We start from the raw sequence: 24,887 nt of genomic DNA, 5'->3' as shown, positions 1-24,887 counted from the left end.
TCACCTGCCAACATTTATAATATATCCCGGAACGACATAGCTCATTTACCTAACTACACAAAACATCCAAGGAAAATAAATCACAAACCATAAATTAGGTTATCAGTATCTCTTCAATTATATTATTTACTCAAGGTAATATCAACTCAAATATGTACGATAGATAAACAGAAAAAGAACTCTTTTAAACCAAAATATTCAGTACTCCATGAAATCAAATTATTTTCACAGTAAGAACAATTAACCGTCCCTTCAGTAAAAAATGTGGAAGAAACGTTCATTAAGAGTTCATGTTCAAGGGTTAGTTGGTGTGTGTGTGTGTGGGGGGGGGTTGTTCGAGAGGGGAGTTAGGATCCTCAGCAGTTTGCTTCTCCTCACACGTGAAACATCAGCTCTCAGATAACAATAGGAAATTGAACCCATAGATTTTGTTTGTTCTCCCTGGATGCAGACTGGGGTTTGATAAATTGCTGAATTTAAAATGTGGGCATGAATGGCGATACACAGTGATATACTGGCGACCTGCCTCTTGCCTAATGTCAGCTCAGATTGGCTCCAGCTCTCCCATTATTCTCAAAACGATAATGAATGGATGGAGTTAAATCACACTGTCAGGGATTTCTACAAACTGGTGTGAAGATGACTTCCCCCATTCACAAAATCAATATGATTTTAATTGATATTCCAATTCCAAAAGAATTAGATGAAAAACGGTCATATAATGTTTTTTAGCACAATGTTGAGTCTTTATTTCTTCTTCCAGACTCTGACATCACTGACTCATTGATCCACAGCATTTTCAAACTGAAACTCATTCAGCCCCTCAGGGGCTGCAGGGATGTTTTACCACTTACACACATTTCAGCTTTTTCCTCTGATTGACCAGCCAATAAAAAAACTGCGGAGCTGAACTCTTTACAGTGTCTTGAACTGTCTTAATCAGGTGGAATATCACATGTTCATTCATAGGTCTGGACCCACATCCGATGGGCAGTAAATAGTGGAGCAGCTGGCACAGCTTCATGTGTGGGTACCTGGTGCTGTGAAGTAGGCGGAGGGGAATTTCCCATCCTGCAGCTCTGCATTGTGGGAGGTGGAGTTGTTTGTGGGCCCGTGGTGCAGATGGGACCAGTCGCTGCCTGTCACTCTGTCCAATGTGTCCCGCTGGGGGCAGATGGCCACGTGCTCCTTGGTGTCCTCAGTCTGAGAGGAGGGGAACGAGCTGATTTAAGTGGTCGTGTCATGCTGGTGTCGTGTTTGTCATTTCAGGCATTAATGTTGTGTTGTGTCTCTGAGCTCCTCCAGGTTCATTTAAATTCTGCAAATGTTTCTGAAATAAATGTTACACAGAACCATCACTTTGAAAATATTTACCAGACTGATGCTGCCGGTCACCTGCCCCGCGGTGTTTATCATCATCATCACATTTCCTGCTAACAAGGAGACAGGGAGAGACTGCAGATGAATACATTTCAGGAAAATGAACAGAGAGCGCCTCCTTCTGGTGGAGCCTGGTAAAACATCACCTTCACACAAACACACATGTTTCCAAAGCACCTTCAAGCATCATGGCAGCACTTTACTGTCAGTGTTTACAACACACTCAGCATCGGTACAACTGCTCAGACTTTATATGTCATGACGAATTAATGCAAATTAGTTATCTGCATGTGAAGCAGACGTGGGAATATTGTTGGAGTATAAATATTAATTTTAACAAAAAGAAAAAGTCCAAAATATCTGATTTAATTACATATTTACAGTCAGTGAAGTAATTTGAGTTGATCCGAGTACTAAGAAATCCTACGCATGATCACTGTGATGATTAATTCAAGCATTATTTCATCCCTCTTCAAAATGTAACTGGAAACTCTAAAGTTTAACAATGGATTTACTATATGAATGAACTTTGCACCCCTGTTCACAGAGACCGATACGTCAAGACCTGGATTTCACAGAAACAAACCTAGCTCTGATTGTCCTGATAACACTGTTGTGTTTTCCTGCCTGATTTTGAATGAACTTGTTCCTTAAACAATGACACAATGTAAACCTCTTTAAATCTCTCCTCACCCTGTTCTCCTGTTACCATGTATTGCACAATCCCTCCCCTGGTGCTTATAGTATGTTATGTTATGTTTATGTATAAACCTGCTTGGCAATAAAACCTGATTCTGATTCTGATCACAACAGTGACAGAGAGAAGGTCTTTGTAATCTCCTGAACAAAATAACCAGGTCTAAAATATATTATATTTAAGATGAATATAGATAAGATAAATATACATATTTTGATTTACCAGAAATATATGGTGAAACATATTCAATAATCGGTTGTAAAAATACACCTGTTAAAAGTTGCCAAATGTCCTGAGAAACATTTCTGTATTAAGACCTAAATACAATGACCTTCATATTTATTTGAGGTGCATATGTTTGTGGATGAATGTTACAGTTTATGAAGTTAATAATATTACAAAAGTTCGGTATTTTACAGGTTTAAAGTTAATCTGGGGTCAGCTCATGGATAATTATATTATTCTAATAGATTACTGGGTAGAGCATGTGTATATCTTAAGATTAACATAGATTTATTTGAGCAAATAACCCTAAACACACAATAATTACATCATTGTGACTATTTGTGGTACATCGGGTTATTACTGCATCAGAGTTGTTTGGACTGTAGTTTCAGACAAGCGTTTTTTTTTTTTAATGTATCATATCACAGAAGTTAGGCTTATTATTATAAATTTATAATTGTTGTAAAATCTCTTGATAATTCTCGGATTTCATGATTCCTGTGATACGTTCAAGGCCTCCAGTACCAGATGCAGCAAAACAGCCCGACAGAATTATGGATCCTCCACCATGCCTAACTGTTGGTAGGGTGTTCTGTTCCTTGTAGGCTTTATTGCGCCGTCTGTAAACAAACTGTTGGTGTGCACTGCCAAAAAGCTCTATTTTCGTTTCATCTGTCCACAGAACATTTTCCCAGAAGGACTGCGGTTTGTCCAGGTACTCTTTGGCAAAGATCAGTCGTTCCTTTTTAGGTCTTTTCCTCAGCAATGGTGTCTTCCTTGGCCTTCACCCATAAAGCCCTGTTTGGTGTGCGGCGTATGGTACTTGTTGAAACCATGACCCCAGACTGTTCCAGGTTGGCCTACAGGTCTTTGGATGTTTGACGTGGTTTTTTTTCCACAATTCGCACCAACCTTCAAAGACTTCTCTCATCAATTTGTCTCTTCCCCCCACATCCAGGGAGGTTCTTGACAGTTCCATGCTTGGCAAACTTCTTAATAACCTTACGCACTGTTGAAACAGGGATACCAAGGTCTTTGGAGATGGCCTTATAACCTTTGGAGGTATTGTGTATGCTAATAATTGCCCTTCTGATGTCCCTAGACAGCCCCTTTGTCTTCACCATTGTGACAAAGGAACAGGGAATGACAGGTGGCTTTTTAAAACACACAAGTCATCATTCATTGGCTAATTCATGTCACATGGGCACAGACTATTTATCACAGGTGATTTACCACAAGAGATTCATAATGTGCTTCCAATACTGATTTATAGCAAAGAGTGCCAATATCAGTGACACAGCAAGCTTTAAGTTTTTCAATTCCCCCCATTGTTTATTGTTTTAAATTGTTGTTTATCATTTGCTCTTTTGTATCAAACACGACTTCTCTATAGAAAAAAGTTGTTTCACTTGATTCATTTTTTTCAGGAGATATTCCACATTATGTACTTAAACTTCTTGGGTGCCAATAATGGTGAGCAGGACTGTATGTTGTTGTCGTGCAGAATTCGAACACATTTACACAACATGCACACAAACCAGCTGAGGAAACACCGATCATCACCTGATCGCTACCACATGCACTCAGAGGTGCACGTGTCTCGTGCTGTTAATCTGTATTAGTAGTTTAGATGAGGGAATCGAACGCAGCGGTTTTTACCTTCCACGAGTTTGCGCACCGCCGCTTTGTGACCAGCTCCTCCTGCGTGGCTGGTGAGCGCAGCCTCGCCCATGGTCTGCAGCTTGATGGATTTGCAGCAGGCTCTGCACCGGGCGAAGTGGATGTCCTGCGCGTCTTTCACCAGCCAGTCCTGGTAGATGTGCTTATCGAGCCACGAGTCCTGGAACTTGCATTTCCCAGGCATCGTTCAGCCGTGAAGCGAGCAGCACCGCTACCTGACTGCCTGCTGACGACCAGCCTGCCCGCTGCGACGGGTTCAGGTCGGCTCGGAACATCCACACTACTCCCCATGAGCTCAATGCAGACGTCTACCATAGATAGTTTTATAAAACATAGGAATTCATTCATCCACTCTTAGCTATTTATTTCGAAAATGTAAATACATTTTTTTATTATTATTTAGAACTAGAGATAAGGGGGGGAATCAAACACCTAATGATTGAATCTACATATTCGAAAATAAGTGAGAAGTACAATATGAAGCATGGAAAAAGCTAAATTGTGTTTGCTGCTGCAGTTAAGAAAATGTGATCTATTTTCCTGATTGAAGAAAGTTAAGGACATGGAACAATAGGCAGCGAATAATTATCAGATCATTCATACTGAACAAACTCTGTTTACAAACTCAAGTGTGGAAACAGCAGCTCCAGATATCCAGCCCAAAACTGAATTACATACATTTTCAGTAATTTCAGCTTCTTTTCAACAAATCAGTATCAACTTCAAAGTATAACTTTTGCATACATTTTTAGCTGCTATATAAACAGTATAATGATAGTTTATCATCTGAAGGTCTTTTATTTCTGGTGGAATTTCATAATAAATTCAACGCCAGTGACAGACTCTAAAATAATTTTCCAGAAAACCCCTAAACGCATCACATCCCAGCTGCAGAGGGTCACATGTATTGTTTCCTCCAATAAAAATACTGCTTTCCTTTTTTTAACCAATCAGCGACGACAGAGCAGGCAGAGTAACCTGATTGGTAAAACGCTGCACGGAAGACAGCAATAACACATGGGTGCTGTGTGTGTGTGAGAGCAGGTCGTGCACCGTAAAACCTGTGTTTTGTATGTAGATAATAAACATATATAGAAACTGTTTGAGGTGTTTAAAACAATAAAACGTGTAGCGAAATTAAAAGTAACTCATAAAAATCACTTTTATTTTAATTCAGCAAATTGCTCCTGCTGCTCCTCCTCCTGCTCCTCCTGCTGCTCCTGCTGCTAACTGGAAGGCTAATGGTGACTGAACCCACCAGTGGACCTGGACCTCATTTAGCCTGTTTGCTGTATTTCCCTCCACTGACGGAGATACAGTTGCGTTAGTAAAAGTGAGTGATCCTCAGGAGATGGAGGCAGCAGCTCTGGTCGCTCCAGTCACAGCTGTGCACTTCATCAAGGATCTGTTTCTCCTCACAGGTTGGTTTCTAAGCTACTCAATGGTTTTTACTACTCATGTGTTATTTGATTTTATCTCTTTAAGCTAATGTAGTTATGTTTATTTAGAACATTCAGTAGAGATGCACTATGTATGGCTTATCACTACTTTACTGGAAACAGGTGGGCTGTATAACTTATATTAAGATAAACATTTACATATGTATTGATATTGATCATTATCATGATTAATATTGCATTAATATTTGAAAGACTGTTTTTTGCTCCTGACTGAAGGTTCTGGTTTTACACTCTTCTTCTTCTTCTTCTTCTTCTTCTTCTTCTTCTTTCTCTACGGGCAGAGAATGACACTTGATAAACAATATAACATTTTACAAACCCGAGCTCAATCAATGATGTGTTCAATACCTCCTCACTGTGCGTAGACAATGCATACACTTTGTATTGACACATATTAGACTTTTGTTATATTGTTATGGATGGTATTAACAATGTGATGTTATTACATTGAAATCATACATTTATTGTTGACATTGTTTTATTAGCCAGCCCCAGTACAACACTCATTGATGTTGTTTGTTCTTCTGTGCAGGAGAGGGTCCGGTCCTGACGGTGTACAGTCTCGAGCCTCGTCCTAAAGCCTCTGCTTCCCTGAGTGTGCTCCAACACTACAGAATCCATGGAGTCAGACCAAGACGTCAAGACGCTGTCACAGCTCAGAAGACACATGGTCAGCATGAGCAGATGTTGTTTAACACTTTCATTCTCAGTTTCCTTATTGTTATGATGATTCGTTTTGAATTGATGGGCCGATTTTAAGTAAGTAAGACGGACAAGCCTTAGGACAAGAAAGCTTTTAACTACATGGAGGTGATCACCAGGTTTATGAAAAAGTAATTATAAAACAAATGTGTTCAATTCAATACCTTTATTGTCATGTACAGTGTCCCAGTGGTACAAATAGTAACACAACTCTCAGACAAGTAGACACATTATAGTCTGATGAAGAAATTAATATAAAAACAAACATAAACAGTACAAAACAGAGCTTTTTAAACAGATATGCCATCAATACAATAACCTGTATATATTGTGTATGGTTGTTTGTCAGCTTCCTCTTCTGTTATATTTCTGGTGGTACATGATGGTTTCAAAGTAATATATTGGATTTCAAAGTTAAGGTTTAGAAAGCAAAAGTATATTTTTACATGAATGTCAGGTGATGGGTATAGTATCTTTGGCTATAATTGTCAGTAGATGGTTGGAAAAACAGCTTTTTGGACTTGTTGTTTATGTGTTTATTCACTCCTCTCATATATTTACAATATGTCTCTCCTCTGTCACTCCCCAGGACTGAGCTCCACCAAAGGGCCTAACCTCTACGACCTGGCAGTGTTTGGGGGCAAGGCTGTGAGGCTGGTGAGGCTCCATGTGGGTCTGCAGGATGGGAACCATCTGCACCTGGAGGTCTTGGGTCCCCTCATGGAGTTGCAAGATTGGGCCCTGGATGTTCACTGGCTTTCTGGAGACAAACACTCACTTCTCTGTGTGGCTTTAGCTCACAATAGTGCTCTTCTCCTGGATGTCAACACAGGCACTGCCCTGGTTCAGCGCTCCTGTCTGGAGGGATGTCTGCTGTACTCTGCCCTCCTTCTTGTACATGAATCTTGGGCAGATGTCGTCTTAGTAGGTGGGACTGTTTTCAACCAGCTGGTTGTCTGGAAGCCTGGTGGAGGAGATGGAGGAGGAGACAGTCATTCTAAATGCAAAGCTCCAGTGGAGAGACGTCTGCTGGGGCACAGTGGGGTCATTTTCAACATCTCCTACCTCCAGGAGAGGGGGTGGCTGGCTTCAGCCTCTGATGATCGCAGTGTAAGGGTGTGGGGTGTTGGTGTTTTAGGGGGCCCTGGGGGTAACTGTGGGGACCTGAATCCAACTTGTTTACGAGTCCTGTATGGACACCAGGCTAGGGTGTTCTCCGTGCGTCTCTCCCCCGGGAAGGTGTTCAGTGCTGGGGAGGACGGGGCCTGTTTAGTCTGGGACTGGGCTGGAGGTGGGAAGGTGGTTCGGACATTAAAGGGACACAGAGCAGGGGGTGTGCGTTCACTGGCAGTGAGTGAGGGGACAGAAGAAGAGAGATGGGTGGCTACAGGGGGGGCAGATGGAGGCGTGAGGTTGTGGAGGTTGCAGGAGACTGAGGAGAAGACGGAGGAAGCAGTGACAGACAAACTTACGGACCTTAAATTCCCGGGTCACAGTTTGCCTAAAGTGGTTTGTGTAGCAGGAGAAGAGGATGAAAATGAAAGTTGGAGCCAGAGTAAGATTTTGGTTTGCACTGACCAAGGGACTGTCTATCAATACAGCAATGGGACCTGGGAGACCTTATGGCAAGGGACTCCTGACTTTCATTCTTACTGTGTGATGGAAACAGTCTGCATCAATGTGAAAGACTCCACAACCAAAGTTAATTTGTGTGCGGTGGGAAACCTGAGTGGGTCCATTCAGGTCTTCCCCATCTCTCATCCTCACGCTGGGATCCTTCTCTCAGGGGGTTCAGGGAAGATCCACAGTCTCATTTGGAAAGAGGGAGGAGCAGGCATGTGCTTGCTGGCGTCAGGTGCTGGAGGAATCGTCTATCGCTGGTGTGTAGAGGTTAGATTAAATGATGACCAATCCTTAGCTCTCAATGCCAATGCTCTTCTTCCTTTCCTTCTTCCTCCCTGCGGCAAACGTTGGCTGTTGGCTGCATTGTGCCTTCACTCCAGGTCACAGGGGGTGCTCTGGATTTGCGGGGACAGGAGAGGGTCCCTGCTTTTGTATCAAGAAGGAGGAGAAGTTGCACGAAAAAAAGGAGATGATGCACAGGCAGAGGAAGGTGAAGATGAGGATAACATAAGGGATGGAGTTGGAAAAAGCAGTATCATGGAGCAGGGAAATAACAGTGAAGTGCACAAACTACAGCTGCAACCTTTAAGCTGCCTGTTTGGGGTGCATGGAAAACAGGGTGTGACATCAGTGTGTGAATACAGAGGTCTCCTCTACAGCAGCGGCAGGGATGGCTGTGTGAGAGTTTTTAGAGTTCAACAAACACCACGAGAAAAACATGAAGAAAACGGTAAACATATCGCTGAAAATCCTGTAGAGAACCACGAGGGGCTTCAGCTGGAGGTTCTGCGAGTTCAGCGGGCCTGTAAAGGTATGGAGTGGCTGGAGAAAGTTTTGATTCTCCAACCTGAAATTCCCGAGGAAGAGGAGGCCAGAGAGGAAGGTGAGAACCACTCCAAGACAGGAGGAGAAGATGCACAGGCAGAGAATGAGGCAAGAGAAGCCAGGTTTGTCATCGCTGGCTTCCACGCTGTACACTTTGTGGTGTGGGACCCGGTGAGGCAGGAGAGGCTGTTTGAGGTGCCTTGTGGTGGGGGGCATCGCTCATGGGTTCTCTGGCCTTCACACAAAAGGGTGTGGCCTGGATATGGAGCTCTGGTCTTCATCAAGCACGGGGCTGTCCTGGCTTCACATCCTCCCGGAGAGGAAGGGAACTGGGCTGGTAGGACAGGAAGGACTGGAGGATGGGGCCTGAGAGAGGGCATCCACGGGAGGGGGGTCGGGTGTGTATGCAGGCTGGGGATGATAGAGGGAAGTGGCTGTGACATTCAAACAACTGCAACTATGACGGCAACTGACAGAAAGGAGGTGGAGCGGGAGCATTGGGAGGTGTTGGTGACGGGAGGAGAGGACACCAGCTTAACCGTCCTCGCGGTACATCCCAACTCCGGCAACATCAAAGTCCTCTCAGTAATTACAGACCACATCTCGAGTGTGAGGACGGTGACGGCAATGAAGCATGCAGGGGGCGAGAGGGCTCACCAGTCACAGTCTCTCTCAACCTTGCTCTTCTCAGCCGGCGGCCGGGCTCAAATGCAGTGTTACCGGCTGTTGATTGGCTGGGACCAGCAGAGATTGATTCCTTCCTGTCAGGTGATCCAGGTGGCCAGTCACCGACTGGATGAACAGTGGGAGAGGAAGCGGAACCGACATAAGACGGTGAAAATGGATCCAGAAACAAGGCAAGTTCATGGTTATAATGTTCGAGACGAACATAAAGAAGCTTTAAAGCCTCTTCACCACTGAGTCATACCAGTTTGATAACCTCCAGCTTCTGTCTTTTCCTTTTTCTTGTTCTTTAGTCTGTACTCTTGTTATCCCTTCAATCTACCATCAGTTTTCTTTATAGCTGCTTTCAGGCATGCACTGAACTCCAGATACTTTTCAGACATTTTCTGGATGGGCTGCTTGTGAGAATACAAATGTCCGAGTCAGTTGCTACTTGTGTCCAAATGAGCCTGTGAGAAAACAGCAGTTTTTACTCTGAGCCAGTGTTGATGCATCGTTATAATGATGGATGTACCTCTGTGCTACCACTTGTATCTGTGTGTTTTCAGGTACATGTCCATAGTGGTGGTGGATCAGAGGACAGACTGTGTTCTTCTGGCTCTGGCCTGCAGTGACGGAGCTGTCAGGTTGGTCACAGCACAGCAGACACTGTTCTCCACAGCGAGAGAACAAAGAAAACACAGAGTCTCTACAGCAGTTTTAAAGTGTTATTATGTATATTTCGATTTTTGGGGCACCAGGCAAAACAAAAAACACATAAGTAATAGTAAAGTAGTATAAAGTGTAAACCCCCACCACCATCCGAGGCCAAACAAACCAATACAATTATGAAATTTAGGCAGAATGAATGTGGCCTCAGGAGGTTTCCGGATATGGTGTCGCTGCAGTCTCCTGAATAAAGCGATCACAGAATTTCATGCGGTTCTTACTAAATAATTGTTGCTGTGAACTAATGTAATAGCATTGTGGAGGGCTTTGCCTACCCTGTATCAACACCCCTGGCTACAGCGATGATGGTTGAAATGTGTTACTCAGGTTACTCAACCTAAATGAGGTCATAAAACTCAAATGTTAAGAATGATGGATTGTATCTCCCCTTGAGATTTTGTCAATTTCGAGTAACCTTGTTGTATTATTTATTTCATCGTCACATTACACTATCCAGCCTGTGTCCTTCTCTAACCACCGTGACTGTCTTTTCCAGACTGTTCTCTGTCAATGAAGGTAAACATCGGATTGATTTGTTGTGGGAGACATTTCACCACCAGCGCTGTGTGCTCAGTGTCGCCACCTGCAGCCTGGAGGACGGAAAAGGCAACAGGTGATCCACGTTTGATTTGCCCGGAGTGAATTCATTCATTCACTTCATTGAAACTTATTGGTTGTCTTCACCCAATTTTAGAGACGAGTAGTAACCGACTGAATACAGGGAAGCACTAACTCTACCTGTGTTGGGAACATGTGCTGAAAACCATCTCTAATGTACAGTAATGTTTCAATCTATAACTCTGTGCCCTCTCTCAGGTATAAGCTGCTGTTCAGTGCTGCGACAGATGGAAAAATTGCAGTTTGGGATTTGACTGACGCTTCCTCCTCAAAAGATACTTCGATCGATGCTCCAACTCCACCGACCCCCTGCCTCGACATTCCTGCCCACCAGAGCGGCATCAGCTCATTGGCTGTTTGTGCAGAGGAACTGGGACTAGAAGAGGGTGGGTGCCTGGTAACTGTTGCTAGCGGAGGGGATGATGGGCAGCTAACAGTGTCCACGATCAGGGTGCAGTACCCAGAAGACGGGCAGACTGGGGGCAGCAGAGAGCTGTCTCAGATTTCACAACCCGAGTTCCAAACCCCGAACCAGCTTAAGTTCCATCTCCACGGTCACTCCCACATCCCACTGGCCCACGCTGCCCCTATTACCGCCGTAAAGCTCCTGACCCCAGGCCTGATGGTCTCTACTTCTTCAGATCAGAGAGTTTGCCTGTGGAGAGTCTCCAGTACCGGTATCAGCCACAGAGAGACGCTGTTCTCCCATGTTGCGGACGCTGCAGGACTTTCTGTGTGGGAGGGGCAGATGACGGACAGTGAGGAAGGAGATGAAAACACAATATTTAAGGCTGAGGAGATTTCCGTTTGTGGAGAAGGGATTGAGGCAGGATTAGAAACAGAGAGGAAGAGCACAGAGCCTGAGGAAGCAGGGAGGTTCAGGAACAGTGATGAGAGAGGAGGCGAGACAGGAAATCAAACACCCACGGAAGGTGTGGTTAAGAGAGAGGGTGACGGGAAAGATTGTTGTGAGAGCAGGAAAAGGAGAGAGAAGACGGGATGGGTGCTGGTCTGTGGTCAGGGCCTCCAGCTGCTCCGAGTCCCAAACATAGACACATGGACAGAGGGAAGAATAAAAAGAGAGAATCACACAATTAAAGTGACTTTACAAGAAATGTCAAAGTATGTGGAATCTGAAAATAAGTGTTGTCCTGAATGAACACATTCATTTGACATTATAGGAAATAATAATCTATTGATTTTATTAAATTATTTTCATTCAGCTTTCACGAAGCATCAGAAATTGATCCTACTAGATTCAAAAGACAGACAGGTACAGGTAGGAACATTCTCAAAGCTGTATGAAGGGAAATAAAAAAAAAAAAATTGGCATTAATTTCAATCAACCTTAGAAAAGCATGCGGTTACATCTTATTTAGAAAAACCTTCTGAAATAAGATGTGGGCAGCTTATCTGCCTGGAATCAGACTCGACTTCCTTTTGCACAGTGACAACCTGCAAAAAGCATTTAGGGTTCATCAAGAATAAGTACACTTTCATGTCTATTTCAAAGACTCATTTAAACCATCTCTGATGTGTTGGAGCCGTCTTTGGCCTCTTTCAAGGAGAAGCACCGCTCTGCTCAGCGATGGCTGAAGTGACTGCAGTTATACTTTATACAGTTTGTTACATCTCAAGCAGGAAATGAAGCAGTTTTTACTTGAAAAGACTCTTGGGGCTGTAGAAATGTTAAATAACAAGGACAAAACAAAGGCTGCCTTCACCAAATGTCTCAGTAAAACCAAAATCCACAGAGAAATTGGGAGATTTCTGTTTTTTTATATCTAATCAAGAGTTTGAGCACCACCTCCTCCTAATAATACTCCTGATTTACATTTGAGCACTACAAATTCATTCAGATGTATTGAGAGAGGAGGTGCTTTCCCGGAATTACGTCAATTAAATTGTAGTTGATGGTATATTGTCCAAAAAGAAGAATTGTATAATCATACCAAATTATAGCATTTACCAACCGGGTATATAGTATTTGCAGATGGGAGATTTTTTTTTCTTTCTTCTCACGAAGCTGGGTGTATTTTTCTTCATCATGTTGCTGAAAATGGTCAAATAAAAGGATGAGCTTGGTTTATAAGCCCTTGAAAAGTTTTCATTTTTAGTTATTCTTGGCTAAGTTATAATTTGGTTTAGATGAAAGTATGGAGTATTGCTGCTTTCACGTGTATAGAAAGGCCACCGTGTATTTATTTCCACTTCAGCAAGTATTTGCCTTTTATGTTGCGCTGTCATTCATTCATTCATCACACACAGTTTTGTGTATATTCAGTCCCAGGGGGATGAAATAGTATTTCTATTGTGAGTATTACAAACCATTTTGTGCGTGTGTGTGAGGGTTGCGACTTCCTTGGAGTTTTAGGCATATATGAAGGCATTTATGAAGACTGCAGGTAACATGAATATTTTAATATTTTAGCTTTGTCTTATGTCTCCTTTGAGGAATAGGGGAAAGAGGGGGAGACTGAACAGTGGAGGAGGAGAGGGGAGGAGAAAAGATCGAGGGATCAGAGGAGGGAAAGGGCAAGAGGAGGAAAACAATATATTATACAAGACCGTATTCTAACAGAAAATGTTATGCAGGCCAGCCTTGCTGTGAGTGAAGTAATAGTTAAGTTTATTCAGAAGGCTCGTTCTGAACTTGACAAAGAGGGAGAGTTTGTGAAGGAGCACCTTGATGCTGCTACAGATCTGTTGAGACCAAATACATTTACATTGTTCCAAAGACTCAGTTGGCTCCAAAAACATTTTAGATTTTTTGAAAATTTATAACAATTTATATATTTTTTTAAACACAGCAAAAAATTTGCAGTTTTTTTGTCTGTGAAGACATTCAAATCACAGACATAAAAAAATTGTATTTTTGTGTTTATTTACTGCAGAGTTTGATACCTGTCAGTATTTCCCCTTTTTGTGAGGCCCGTTGCTGTGGCAATTGCAACTGAAAAGTAGCAAGATTACATTTTCTCACTCTGACAGAACATGAGCCTGATATGACGAAGAGGCTGATGGGGTCATACAACTCCTCCAGGTGTGTGGTGTCACCTTTCAGGACACGAACATTGAACACAATTTATTGAACAAATTTGTTGTGTCAATAATTTGACAGCAGCTGAGCCAACAACTTACATAAAATCGTTGACATTAAAATTCCCTTGAGCTCCAAAGTCATGTGTTTGTGGAGGATTTATCAGTTCTGCTTGCATCTCTGTTTGGAGCTAGTGTGAGGAGGTATTTTTAAAAACTGACTCCAGCAACATGGCCGTTCTAAAGACTGACAGACCCAGGTCTGGAAAGCAAGCTGAAAGAGGCATCATCATCTCGACCATCTGACATCAGACACCCGGCCAAAGACAAGCAGCTGCAGCCTTCACATTACAGAGGTTTGTGTGATATGAGTTCACTAATTGGAATTGACCCTAGGATGTTCTGAAAATTGAAATAGCCTTTGATAGTAAACCACTGACGCTCTTTACTGTCACTTTATGTAAACTCAGCATTGTTGTCCATGTCAGGATCCTGTAGCAATAACAGTGATCTGACTAGACAGTAGATGGGATGTTAACAGGTCGTAATTAGATAACCACGAAAAAACCTGATGGTAATTCTTCATTTATTATCCTAAAATAGATTGAATAGATTAAACAACGGATTTGGATGAAGGGTTTGTTAAAAGTGATCAAAAGATTAACTTTTTTCAGATATGCATAAACATTAATCCAAACAGAGGAAGCTTTATCATACAAACAGCTGAAAAGACACATTCTGGTTATATCAAAGACAGAATACTTGGCCAATTCATCGGTGCAAATATTAGTGTTTTGTAAAATGGAAGTTCAGGGACAGTATTTTGATGGACAACTGTATAGTGAATTGGATTTGAAACGCAATGATCACTGCACACACACAGGATTCATTCTTCATAAAAGGAGATGTGCTGTTTTGGTGGAATATTTTCATTACCTACTACTATGTTACCAACCTACATAACCAACGTTTTGTTGGCAAAGAACTGAGGATGATTAATGTTTATGTTACAGCTGGTGTGCGACATGGGAGAGCGATGGATGGCATACAGCGTCCACAGGAAGATCCTGGACGAAGGGGCTGTGGATGATATGGCAGGAAAGTCAGAGTCTAAAACACAGACTCTGTCGGAGAAAGTCAAAAAGTCAATGAGGTAAAGCTCCTTACATCCTATTTACTATCCATCTCAACTCTGTCTCTCACTCTCTCTCTCTCTCTCTCTCTCTCTCTCTCTCTCTCTCTCTCTCTCTCTCTCTCTCTCTCTCTCTTATTCTGTAATCATGTAGAATCATCATTTGTACTATTTAGATTGAAGGGGTTGCTCAGAGTGATCTTTGTTGTAAATATCAGAAATACTAGTTTTCTCCTGTTTATGTCAGGGAGGCGGGTAATTTCATTTCTCTTTTGTGATTTAGGTCAGCTAGTGAACTCTGATGTATTTGCTTCTGTTTGTGGTTTTGGTTATACTCACCCTGATTCATCTTCTAACCTGATTGAGACATTGATTACATCTGTGTGGACGGCTAACAGTTGTGCTACTGTTCGAACAAAGATTAACTGGCTAATCGAAAGCACTCTCCTCACCCAGGCTGCACCTTAAATCCTGTCCATTAATATCACAGACATAATCAACAAGGGACTGGGACACTCTTGGCAGAGTCCAACACCCACCGGAAATGTGTTTGCCAAGCATATGGACACAGCTCTCATCTTGTTTATACTAGGGCTGGATGGCCAGCAGTAACCCACACAGGGTCCCCTGAGGGACAGGTTCATACACAAGTCCTTCCACAAAACAAATGTAGACTGGATGGTCATACCCCTATGACCCCTATAACACCTGCAGCACTCCAACAAGGGTAAAAAGCTGGTCTTCTGTTTCACGCCAGGAGGGCCCCGATATATTTAGTTGGAGAAATGAATAATTATCTCAAATGCTTACTTCAATGGTTTGAGCTTAACTGAAAACAATCTGACAAATCGAGAGGATAAACGATCGCTTAATTACTGTTTTGGTTGATAAAGAACAAGAACAGACTTGGACCAAATCACGCTACTGATATCAATGCATAACCCAAAGACATGTTTTCTTTTGCTCTGTCTGTCACTCTGACATAAAACTCAGGTGCTCCGCTCCCCGGCTGAAGAGCTTCCTGCTGCGTAGCATTCCTCTCTTATCGTGGCTGCCCCGTTACTCCATCAGGGAATACGCCATTGGTGACCTGATCGCCGGGATCAGTGTGGGGATCCTGCATCTACCTTTTGGTGAGGTTTAGAAGTTAGAGATACAGTGAGGAGGTGGGGGGATGGAAGAGACAAGGGAAGCAAAGTTGTGCTCTGCAGAGTTTGCATTGGTGTATGTCCCCACTACACTCTCTACTATACAATACTTTCTGAATTGTAACTTATCCCTGGAATGTTAAACATATTTATTCTGTGTTTTCCCTGTAGGTATGAGTACTGCCTTGGTGACATCTGTTCCTCCAATCTTTGGCCTTTACACGTGCTTCTACCCCGTCCTTATTTATTTTATCTTTGGCACATCCAAGCACATCTCCATGGGTGCGTAGTGCTGCATCTGCACAAGTGGGAATACATTTAGTGTCAAACATGTTGATAAAGCAACATAGAGCAGGCTTAATAACTGATGTAATATTTTTTTCAGCCTTTCTGCAAGGTAATGGTATGGTAAACATACATTTATATTCTTCACCTGAAGCTCAAGATATTTAGGATGTTATATTTTCTGGTTCGTTTTAAGGTTATTCATTTTGTTCTCAGAGAACCTTTATATTGATGTATGAAGTGCATCAGTATTATTTTGTACTGCCCTAGGGACTTAGGCAAGAATCGAAGGCACTGTTATAAGATTACTACCTTCCTTCCTCTCCAATACAACTTTCTTGGTCATTCTGGACAGACTTTCTCGTGGAGGCTGAGCAGTAAGATTCTCCAATCATTTGAGCACACCCTCCTGGCCCCTTTTTTCAAATTGGGAATGGTCAGCCACTCTACATGACCAAGCAGAGCAAGCCCATAAGGATTCCCTCCCCACTGGTGTCCACCAGCAGGTACTTGGGTGGCTGCCTCAATCAGCTCTAATGACCTTGTGAGCATGACACATGCTTATACAAGCAAAATTCTGGGTACTCTATGCTGCTGTTCAGTACATAGTCACGCACAACATCCATACCCCTCTTCTCTCAGAGGAAAATTCAAAAATAGCTGGTTATTTCTGAGTATACTCAGTATACCGCCCAATGCTTATTGTTGTATACTCACTCTATTATTTGGTGCTACAACTATTAATGAGTAAACGAGAGACAGTGAGAATTGCTTGTGAGGATGTATTAAGTTTTCACTCAGGACGGAAGATTACAACAATGTATACAAATAACACAATGGGGGGCTGGACGGTATCTCAAAAGGGACAAACTCAGGCTGTCAAGACACAACACATCTCACTCTGGACAACTCTGGAAAAAGAGCGAGTTCAGCCCTATAGGAGTTTGGTTCGTTGCATAGAGGTGAGGCCAGCTATGTATAGTAAATTCTGCTGACATCACTCACTGCCAGAACTAGGGTGTGTCCCCCTTTGCCAAGCCTGCTCAGCACCCAACCCCAAAGCTTATCCCATGGGCAGTGGGGCCGTATGATGGCGGCTCCATGTTGATCATTCGAGTCAAGGGAAATGTCTCTTAAAATATGAATTATGTCTCTGTCTTCCTTCCTCAGGACCATACACAGTAGTGGGTGTGATGATAGGAGGAGTTGCAGATCGACTAATCCCAAACTCAGACTTTATGATATGGGACAATGTGACCAACTCCAGCATAGTTGACACCATGTCTCGAGATGCAGCGAGGGTCCAAGTGGCTGCAGCTGTCACCTTCCTATCTGGAGTATTTCAGGTAAATATTAGACACTAAGTTATACTCAGTAGTTTTTAGACAGTTTATGTATATAAAAGCATGAGGGGGAGCATGCTCTATTTTCTGATCATTTATTTCCATATGAGGCCATAGGTGTTCGGGCTAAAAGTTCACTGGCTCACTAGTGACAGTGAAAAGTAAGAAACTCAGGGGTGTCATATAAATTTGACTTTCTTAAGGTGTTCAGCTTCATCCAAACAGCCACTGTGAACCATCCTTGTGTTTCAATCTCTGTTGCGTATGTGCTGTAGATTTTGCTCGGTCTGGCACAGTTTGGTTTCCTGGTGACGTACCTGTCTGAGCCTCTGGTCCGAGGTTACACTACTGGAACTGCTTTTCACATCATTGTTTCCCAGCTCAAATACGTCCTCGGCATCAACCCCGTGGGACACAGTGGACTATTGTCATTGATTTACGTAAGAAAGATGCAACCACAGACATTAACATGATGCAAATTATGACTGTAAGAGAAAGAGAAACACTTGGAAAAATGGCCCATCATATACGATTTTTAAAATGATTAAGTTAATTCACTTCAATGCTATTCCAAAGCATTCTCGATCTTTGTATATTAACAATTGTCCAAGTCCTTTGAGATTTCTACATGTAAGAGAAGAGTAATGTTTCTAGCATACTGAAAAGTATACTGCCAATGACCTTGCTCTTTCTCTCTCTCTCCAGACGTTAGCGGAGGTCTGTTATCTTATTCCACAAACCAACATTGGTACTTTGGTGGTTAGTGTTGTCACCATCGTCTGCCTTGTCGTCGCTACGGAGCTCAATGCATGCTTGAGTAAAAAACTACCTGTTCCTATACCTATGGAGCTGCTCGCTGTGAGTATCCATGGATCAATACATGTACACATAATTAACTTCAAGGATATTGAGTTCCTTACACACACACACACATACTGAAGTATCTCTTATTTGCCTCTTCAGTTGATTATTGGTACATTCGTGTCCTGGCAAGTGAACTTGGAGGAGAATTATGGAGTGGACGTGATGGGACTCATTCCCTCAGGGTGAGAAATATAACATAAAACAACTGACAGCAAATGTACAGGAATCTGTGTGTTTGTGAAACAATAAATATTTGCATTGGACAATCTATTCTTTCATGCCAGTCTCCAGCCCCCGGTTTTCCCAGACATCTCTCTGTTTGGTCAGGTAATAGGGGACGCCTTTGCTGTGTCTGTGGTTGGCTACAGCGTGCTCATCTCACTAGGACGAATTTTCGCCCTCAAATATGGATACCAGGTGGACAGCAGCCAGGTAGGGAGATGAAAGATGGATACAGTGAAATTTAAAATGAGTGCACTGTACATAAATAGTGTATTTTTCATGGTTTAGGAACTAATCGCCCTGGGTCTGAGTAACTCTATCGGAGGAATGTTCCAGTGTTTGTCCATCAGCGGCTCCATGTCTCGAACTGCGATTCAGGAGCGCGCAGGAGGGAAAACTCAGGTTGGTAAGAGTCATTTTTCTGTTGAAAAAGCCTTCAGCAGAATTGTAGAGATGTACTAAAAATACAGGTACAGAAATATGAGAAGAGAGACGAGAGTCAGTGTGCAAAAATGTGTGGGTCTGCTTTGAGAGCCCCCCCCTGCTGAGTGCCACAAACCTGGACCAGCACAAAGATCATCCGGAGTGGAGACTGGTCCTAATTACCATTGCTTAGAAGAGTGTCATCGTTCACGTCGTAGAATTCCTCCAATAGGAGAGGAGACGAGAGACTTTAATAATGGTTCCTGGATTTGTCTTATAACCATGTACCAGTTCATACTTTAACTCATTCGGACAATTCTCTCTCATGATTTGGATTCATTGTTCCTCTCTTCTCTTTATCTTCATCCCAGGCTGCTGGAGCACTATCAGCAATAGTTTCCCTTTTTATCATGCTTTGGATTGGGGCTCTCTTTAAAGATCTGCCTAAGGTAGGTTTATATGGTGTGTGTGTGTATGTGTATGTGTGAGTGTGTTTATGTGTGCGCTCACATCTGGGCACAATCATAAGGTCACATATAAAAACGTCACTGGAGTCCTCTTTATGAACTGCTTTGTGTTTGATTTTGTAGGCAGTGCTGGCTGCCATCATCTATGTCACCCTCCATAGCATGTTGAAGCAATTCCTGGACATCCCTGTACTGTGGAGAAAAAACAAAATAGATGCAGTGAGTGGTCCTCAAAGTAAACAGCGACATGGATGATGTTTTGAAAAGATATTTAGTGTTAAAGTTGTTTTTTTGGCATCTGGTTGCATTTATTTCCACTACGTTAAACGACCCGATGTAGTTCTGCTTTATTACTCATCATCTCTCCCTGTTTTTCCCCAGGTCATCTGGGCGGCCACCTTCATCTTCACCTTGTTGTTGAACTCTGACATTGGACTAGCTGCTAGCATCGGCTTCTCCATTCTCACCGTCATCTTCAGGACACAGCTGTAGGAACACACAGCCCCCCACTGTGAAACACTATCAATGACCACGTGTCTTACTGAACGTTCATCTATCAAACACCACACCCAACAATGAACTAACCTTCACATTTTAGACCACACCAAAACAGAAAGTGTTTAATCAAAGTAACATGTCTTTGTTGTGTGTTTTCCAGCCCTAAGTATTCCCTGCTGGGGCAGGTCCCAGGCACTGACATGTACAGGCCACTGGAGGAGTACAAACAGGTATGACACAATGTCTTTACCTCATTCACTTCTCATGGCAAGAATGTACAGAGAAGATTTGAGTTAGGAATTCAGAGTAACTTGTAACAGTCAGTAACATCTGTGGGCTGTTTGAGGCGAGCAACTCCTGCCTCAGTTTCAGAGGCAAGAGTTCTGTACCACTCTGTCTAATCTGCTCCTCAGCCAAAGCTTGACCTCACTCTACATGTGTGTGTTAGCATGAAGCAACATTTTGTCTTAAAAGCTAAATAAGTTGTTTTCAGCAAATTTCTAAAATAGAGCTAGAGAAGCAAAGTTAAACTTCACTGTCTAATGTTAGAAGGTTCTGAGTTTTAAATGGGAAATTACTTGATTTTGTAATAACACACCAGGGATACATTATTGTGATAAGGAATATATTAGAAGCACAATACATTGTTGAACAATTAACAAGACGATCCAACATCAATGGGTCATTTCGATCCAATCTGTGGAAAACTACATCTGTGTTACTACAACCCTGTAACTGTTTTAATATTCCCATTTATTCAAAGGTTAAAGTTATTTTTTTAAGCACTTTGGTCTATACATGAATAAGTATCACATAAAACCTCAGCATATTAACTTTTATTGTGCTTTGAACACGTTAGCGATAGGATTTTAGCATTTATCTCATGGCTATAGACAAGCCTGAATATAGCATTATGCCAAGATGTGTGGACGAGTGCTACTTTCCTCTCAGTTCATTTCACTTTGTATGTTGTTTTAACATTGAATTTGCTTGTTGAATTTATTATCTCCTTAACTTCATGATTTTAGGTGAGACAGGTGCAAGGGATTTTGATCTTCCGTTCCTCTGCTACACTCTACTTTGCTAATGCTGAGATGTATCAAGATGCCCTGGGAAAGAAGGTGAGTTCACACACACACACACGCACACACAGTTCCTCCTCACCAATTTCCATCCAATTAAAACTTATCTTACAAACATCATTTTTTATCCTAATTAATGACCACATTTTTCCACAATTCACACATTTTGACCACAACAGACGTTGTTATGCAATTACCAGGCAGATATTTCATTCATGAAACAAAAACCTGAAAAAATAAAAGATGAAAAGCAGATCACCCGTTGATGACTTATGATGACAATTTTCCCGGAATTTACATTTCTTTGTTGCTCAAGGTGTTTTCATACTTAGTATCAAAAGTAGTTTAAGGGACAAACGACTTTTAAGGTTTGAGTCACATGTGTAAATAGCATTGGCTGTGATGAGCGAAGTTGAAGAGGGAGCGGCGAAAGAATTGAGTGATTTTCTTTTGTATGTCTTGTTAAAAAGGTACTTATCAAGCCAGATGCCAAACTGTCAGGTGGTTGAGCACATGCTCCTGCCTGATGGTGGTTATACAAGCCTGAAGTCACTTGCTCAGTTGAAGGGATTAAGTCATTTTAATTTTGTGTGTTGAGTGTGTGTATGCATTCCATCATTTGTCTTATAAACAAACATTTGTATTTTTTATTATTATGACAAAATTGTATAGGTTAACATAAGAGAATTCAGCATTTTCCATCTTAAATTGATCCAAACACTGCATTTAAAGAAATGTTTGGAACATTATCATTTAGCTCCTGTGCCTTTCAGATACATACATTTATTCATCAGACTAGTTACAGGAACCTTTGCTCTGTGTTTTTGTTACAGATCCAAAGAGACTATGGAGAAATTGGTATCGAGGTGGTTCTTGCTGGCTGCCAAAGTAAGTGCATATAGATTTAGGCAAGTAGTGACTGGGGTTAAGGTTAGGGTAAGTCTACAGGAAATCAATGTAAGTTAATATAATCCTGTGAAGTCAAGGACACACAACTATAAATCAACACTGAATGAAACTTGAGTTATCTGATATCGTTACTTCATTGTTCAACAGGATCTTTGTTGTTGTATTTACACAGGATCACAGCAAAAAGCATGTCTATTTCAGAGAGTAGAATCCATGTCCACCAATTACATGAGTATGATCCTGTCACACAACACAACAGAACCATTGTGCTGCTCTGCAGTAATGGCAAAGCAAATGTCCTTTAATGCTATTTGCACCTTTAATTTGGTTTATCATTCCATTGACTATATTCATATGCTGACATGCCCATTGTCTTTTTTTTATCATCCCACCACTTTTCATACACAACTCTATCTTTGTTATTTCATTATTCTTTCTCTATCTGTTTCTCTCCAGCTGGAGTTGTGGACAACCTGCAGACTGGAGGTTTCTTTGATGACAAAATGACAAAGTCCTGTCTGTTCTCCACCATCCATGATGCCGTTTTGTTCTGTCAGTCGGCCAGAATGGAAGATGAGGTGATGGACTGTACGAGCGTCAAACACACACAGAGTCACACGTCGAACATCACAGTGCAGCTTGATGGAAAACAGAGAAACAACGTGTGTGGAGTGATTTTTTTCCACTCTGTGAGAAAAAAAGCATAAATTCTAAAGTGGACCTGAGTGTCGTGAGCTCATATCATGAAAAATGTATCTTCCAGAGGCTGAATCGTGTTTTAAAACCTTGTTGTATTAAGAAACAAAGCTCTGCACCGTGCACAATTTGCAATTTTTTTTACTTTCGTAGAAGTGGCTATTGATCTGGAACTATTTCGTAAATATGCTCATTGTGTTTTTTGCTAATTGTTAGATAAGAATATTTATACTGCTCCGGTAAATGTCTATTAAATATGCAACACAGCCATCAAGGGGTGGCCAGGGTATTAAAGGCCACGTTATATGTGATATTTTACAGCTTGTTAGCTACCATTCATCTAAATCAATGATGGATATTTTTCACACTAAATAATGTGGAGGTAAATAACGCGAGCACAGTTTCCTTCAATGCGTAACAGAGACCAAGTGACAGTTAAGACGGTGTAGAGTGCAATCTCTCTGCCTGCTGAGATGTGCCGAACCCTCGTGGGAATGAACAGACGTTATGGGTGTTTTCACACAGGATTTCCTCCCAGTGCTGCCAATGGAGAGGATTACGCAAAGATCTTTTCTAGAATGAAGCAATGGCAGAAAACACAAAGTTAGAGATCTTTAGTCAATATGAGTGTGTAAAAGATTTGAGTTCATTGTGAAATTGTGGTGATGTTTTCCAATATGGTCTTTTAAAACAGGGATGTTATTTCTCTTTTAACATCCCTTATGTCTCTTATTCTTCACAGGAGACCATGGAGACAGTGTTCTGAGTCCTGAGAGGACAGATGGAGGACATCGTGAAAAATGACAGAAATTGATTTTATGCCCTGACCCCCTGGGACTTCTGTCTGTCACAAGCACAGACACACAAATCTACAGATACACACACATCACATGGTCAAAGCAGTAACACATTAATGTCCCATGCTTGATGAGTATACAAATCAAAGCAGCAACACACACCCACAAACACACAGTCATCCAGTAAACAACACAAACATACACACTTGTAGTTGATGAATATTAACACATTGATATTTCTCCTTGATGGTTTTTTTTATTTAAAAATTAAGTTATTACATTACATTGACATTTAACTAGTAATATTCACCCATTATATTAGTGTATTAATCATTTATTTACAAAAATATATTATTAGAAATCCAATATATATATATGTATGTACTTACATTAAGAAATAAAAAAATTTTGTCTGATGAAATTCCGTGGTTCATTTCCTGTCTGAAATCAGATGGTTTTTATTTGAAGCGTCTTCAAAGGAAAATACATTTAGATTTGGTGAAGCTGATCTATGAGAGATTTAATTTCCTCCGCCAGATGAAGCTCATTGGAATGATCCAAGCTCAGGAAATGCAACATAATGAAGTTCTCACGTTATGTTACACTGCAACATGCTTCCTTCTGTTGATCTCCATTCATCAGATGAGTCTGTGGTAACTTTCAGTTCTGGAAATAGGGAGCTAGGGTTAGGGTTCAATCACAATGCGCCAGCACAAATCCCAACAGCCACAACAATCTTCTGTTAAGTAAAACCAGATATAATGAATCACTGTTAGTTTTTACTGGAACTCTCTCAGTCATAATGAGTTGCTACAAAACAGTCATATTTTAGTAATGACTTTTATTAAAAGTCTGTCACAAAATGATACTCCCATTGTACTTGAATTCACTCAAACTACAGACTCCAGTAAATTCACCAAATAAATGACAACATACAGTGTTTGATCATACATGACCTGCATATGGTCACAATATGTGTCTTTACAAATGGGTTGTACCTGTTACTGTGCCCCCACCACATCCTGTATTACACTATCACTGCATCAAGGTGAGAAGTTCAAACCACTAGAGGTCACTAACAATAAGACTTCCAGTATCTACAACGTGAAGGTGGCTCTGATAAACCCACTGTCTACTGACCCAGCACCAAATGGCAGAGAAACAAGAGAAGTGCCCATCTGGAGATCACAGAGAAAGCATTGAGCAGCAAAACAGTCGTTCTTCTCAGGAGGTGGTTTAATGAGTTTCATCTCTCTGGGGCATCTTGTTCCAGAAAGCTTTGTTGTAGAAAACATTGAGCTGGACTTCCCGAGGCAGTCAGACTTACTGAGTGAAAGATGTGGCCTTTTAAAGATTATACAAAAATAAAGTTGTAAGGGT

General features: G+C 41.7%; 2 protein-coding genes across 2 annotated transcripts; both read left to right on the top strand.

Annotated features, from left to right (window-relative positions):
• Window positions 1–5,310: 5,310 nt before the first annotated feature.
• wdr6 (WD repeat domain 6) lies at window positions 5,311–12,714 on the top strand. The gene is made up of 6 exons (XM_053425550.1): window positions 5,311–5,403; window positions 5,975–6,112; window positions 6,734–9,449; window positions 9,825–9,902; window positions 10,481–10,597; window positions 10,801–12,714. Exons 1-6 carry the CDS (start codon window positions 5,334–5,336, stop codon window positions 11,759–11,761), a joined length of 4,080 nt encoding a protein of 1,359 aa, XP_053281525.1. The 5' UTR covers window positions 5,311–5,333; the 3' UTR covers window positions 11,762–12,714.
• Window positions 12,715–14,666: 1,952 nt separating this feature from the next.
• Window positions 14,667–23,539, top strand: LOC128442283 (solute carrier family 26 member 6). The gene is made up of 17 exons (XM_053424679.1): window positions 14,667–14,794; window positions 15,767–15,906; window positions 16,093–16,203; window positions 17,377–17,552; window positions 17,825–17,989; window positions 18,255–18,407; window positions 18,513–18,595; window positions 18,698–18,845; window positions 18,924–19,037; window positions 19,430–19,507; window positions 19,649–19,744; window positions 19,907–20,013; window positions 20,184–20,253; window positions 21,052–21,144; window positions 21,939–21,993; window positions 22,471–22,592; window positions 23,453–23,539. Exons 1-17 carry the CDS (start codon window positions 14,667–14,669, stop codon window positions 23,474–23,476), a joined length of 1,863 nt encoding a protein of 620 aa, XP_053280654.1. The 3' UTR covers window positions 23,477–23,539.
• Window positions 23,540–24,887: the final 1,348 nt, after the last annotated feature.

The sequence above is a fragment of the Pleuronectes platessa genome, chromosome 6, assembly GCF_947347685.1.
Source record: "Pleuronectes platessa chromosome 6, fPlePla1.1, whole genome shotgun sequence".
Taxonomy (NCBI): Eukaryota; Metazoa; Chordata; class Actinopteri; order Pleuronectiformes; family Pleuronectidae; genus Pleuronectes; species Pleuronectes platessa.
The sequence above is the reverse complement of the archived record's forward strand: the minus strand, read 5'-3'. Positions and strand labels throughout refer to the sequence as shown.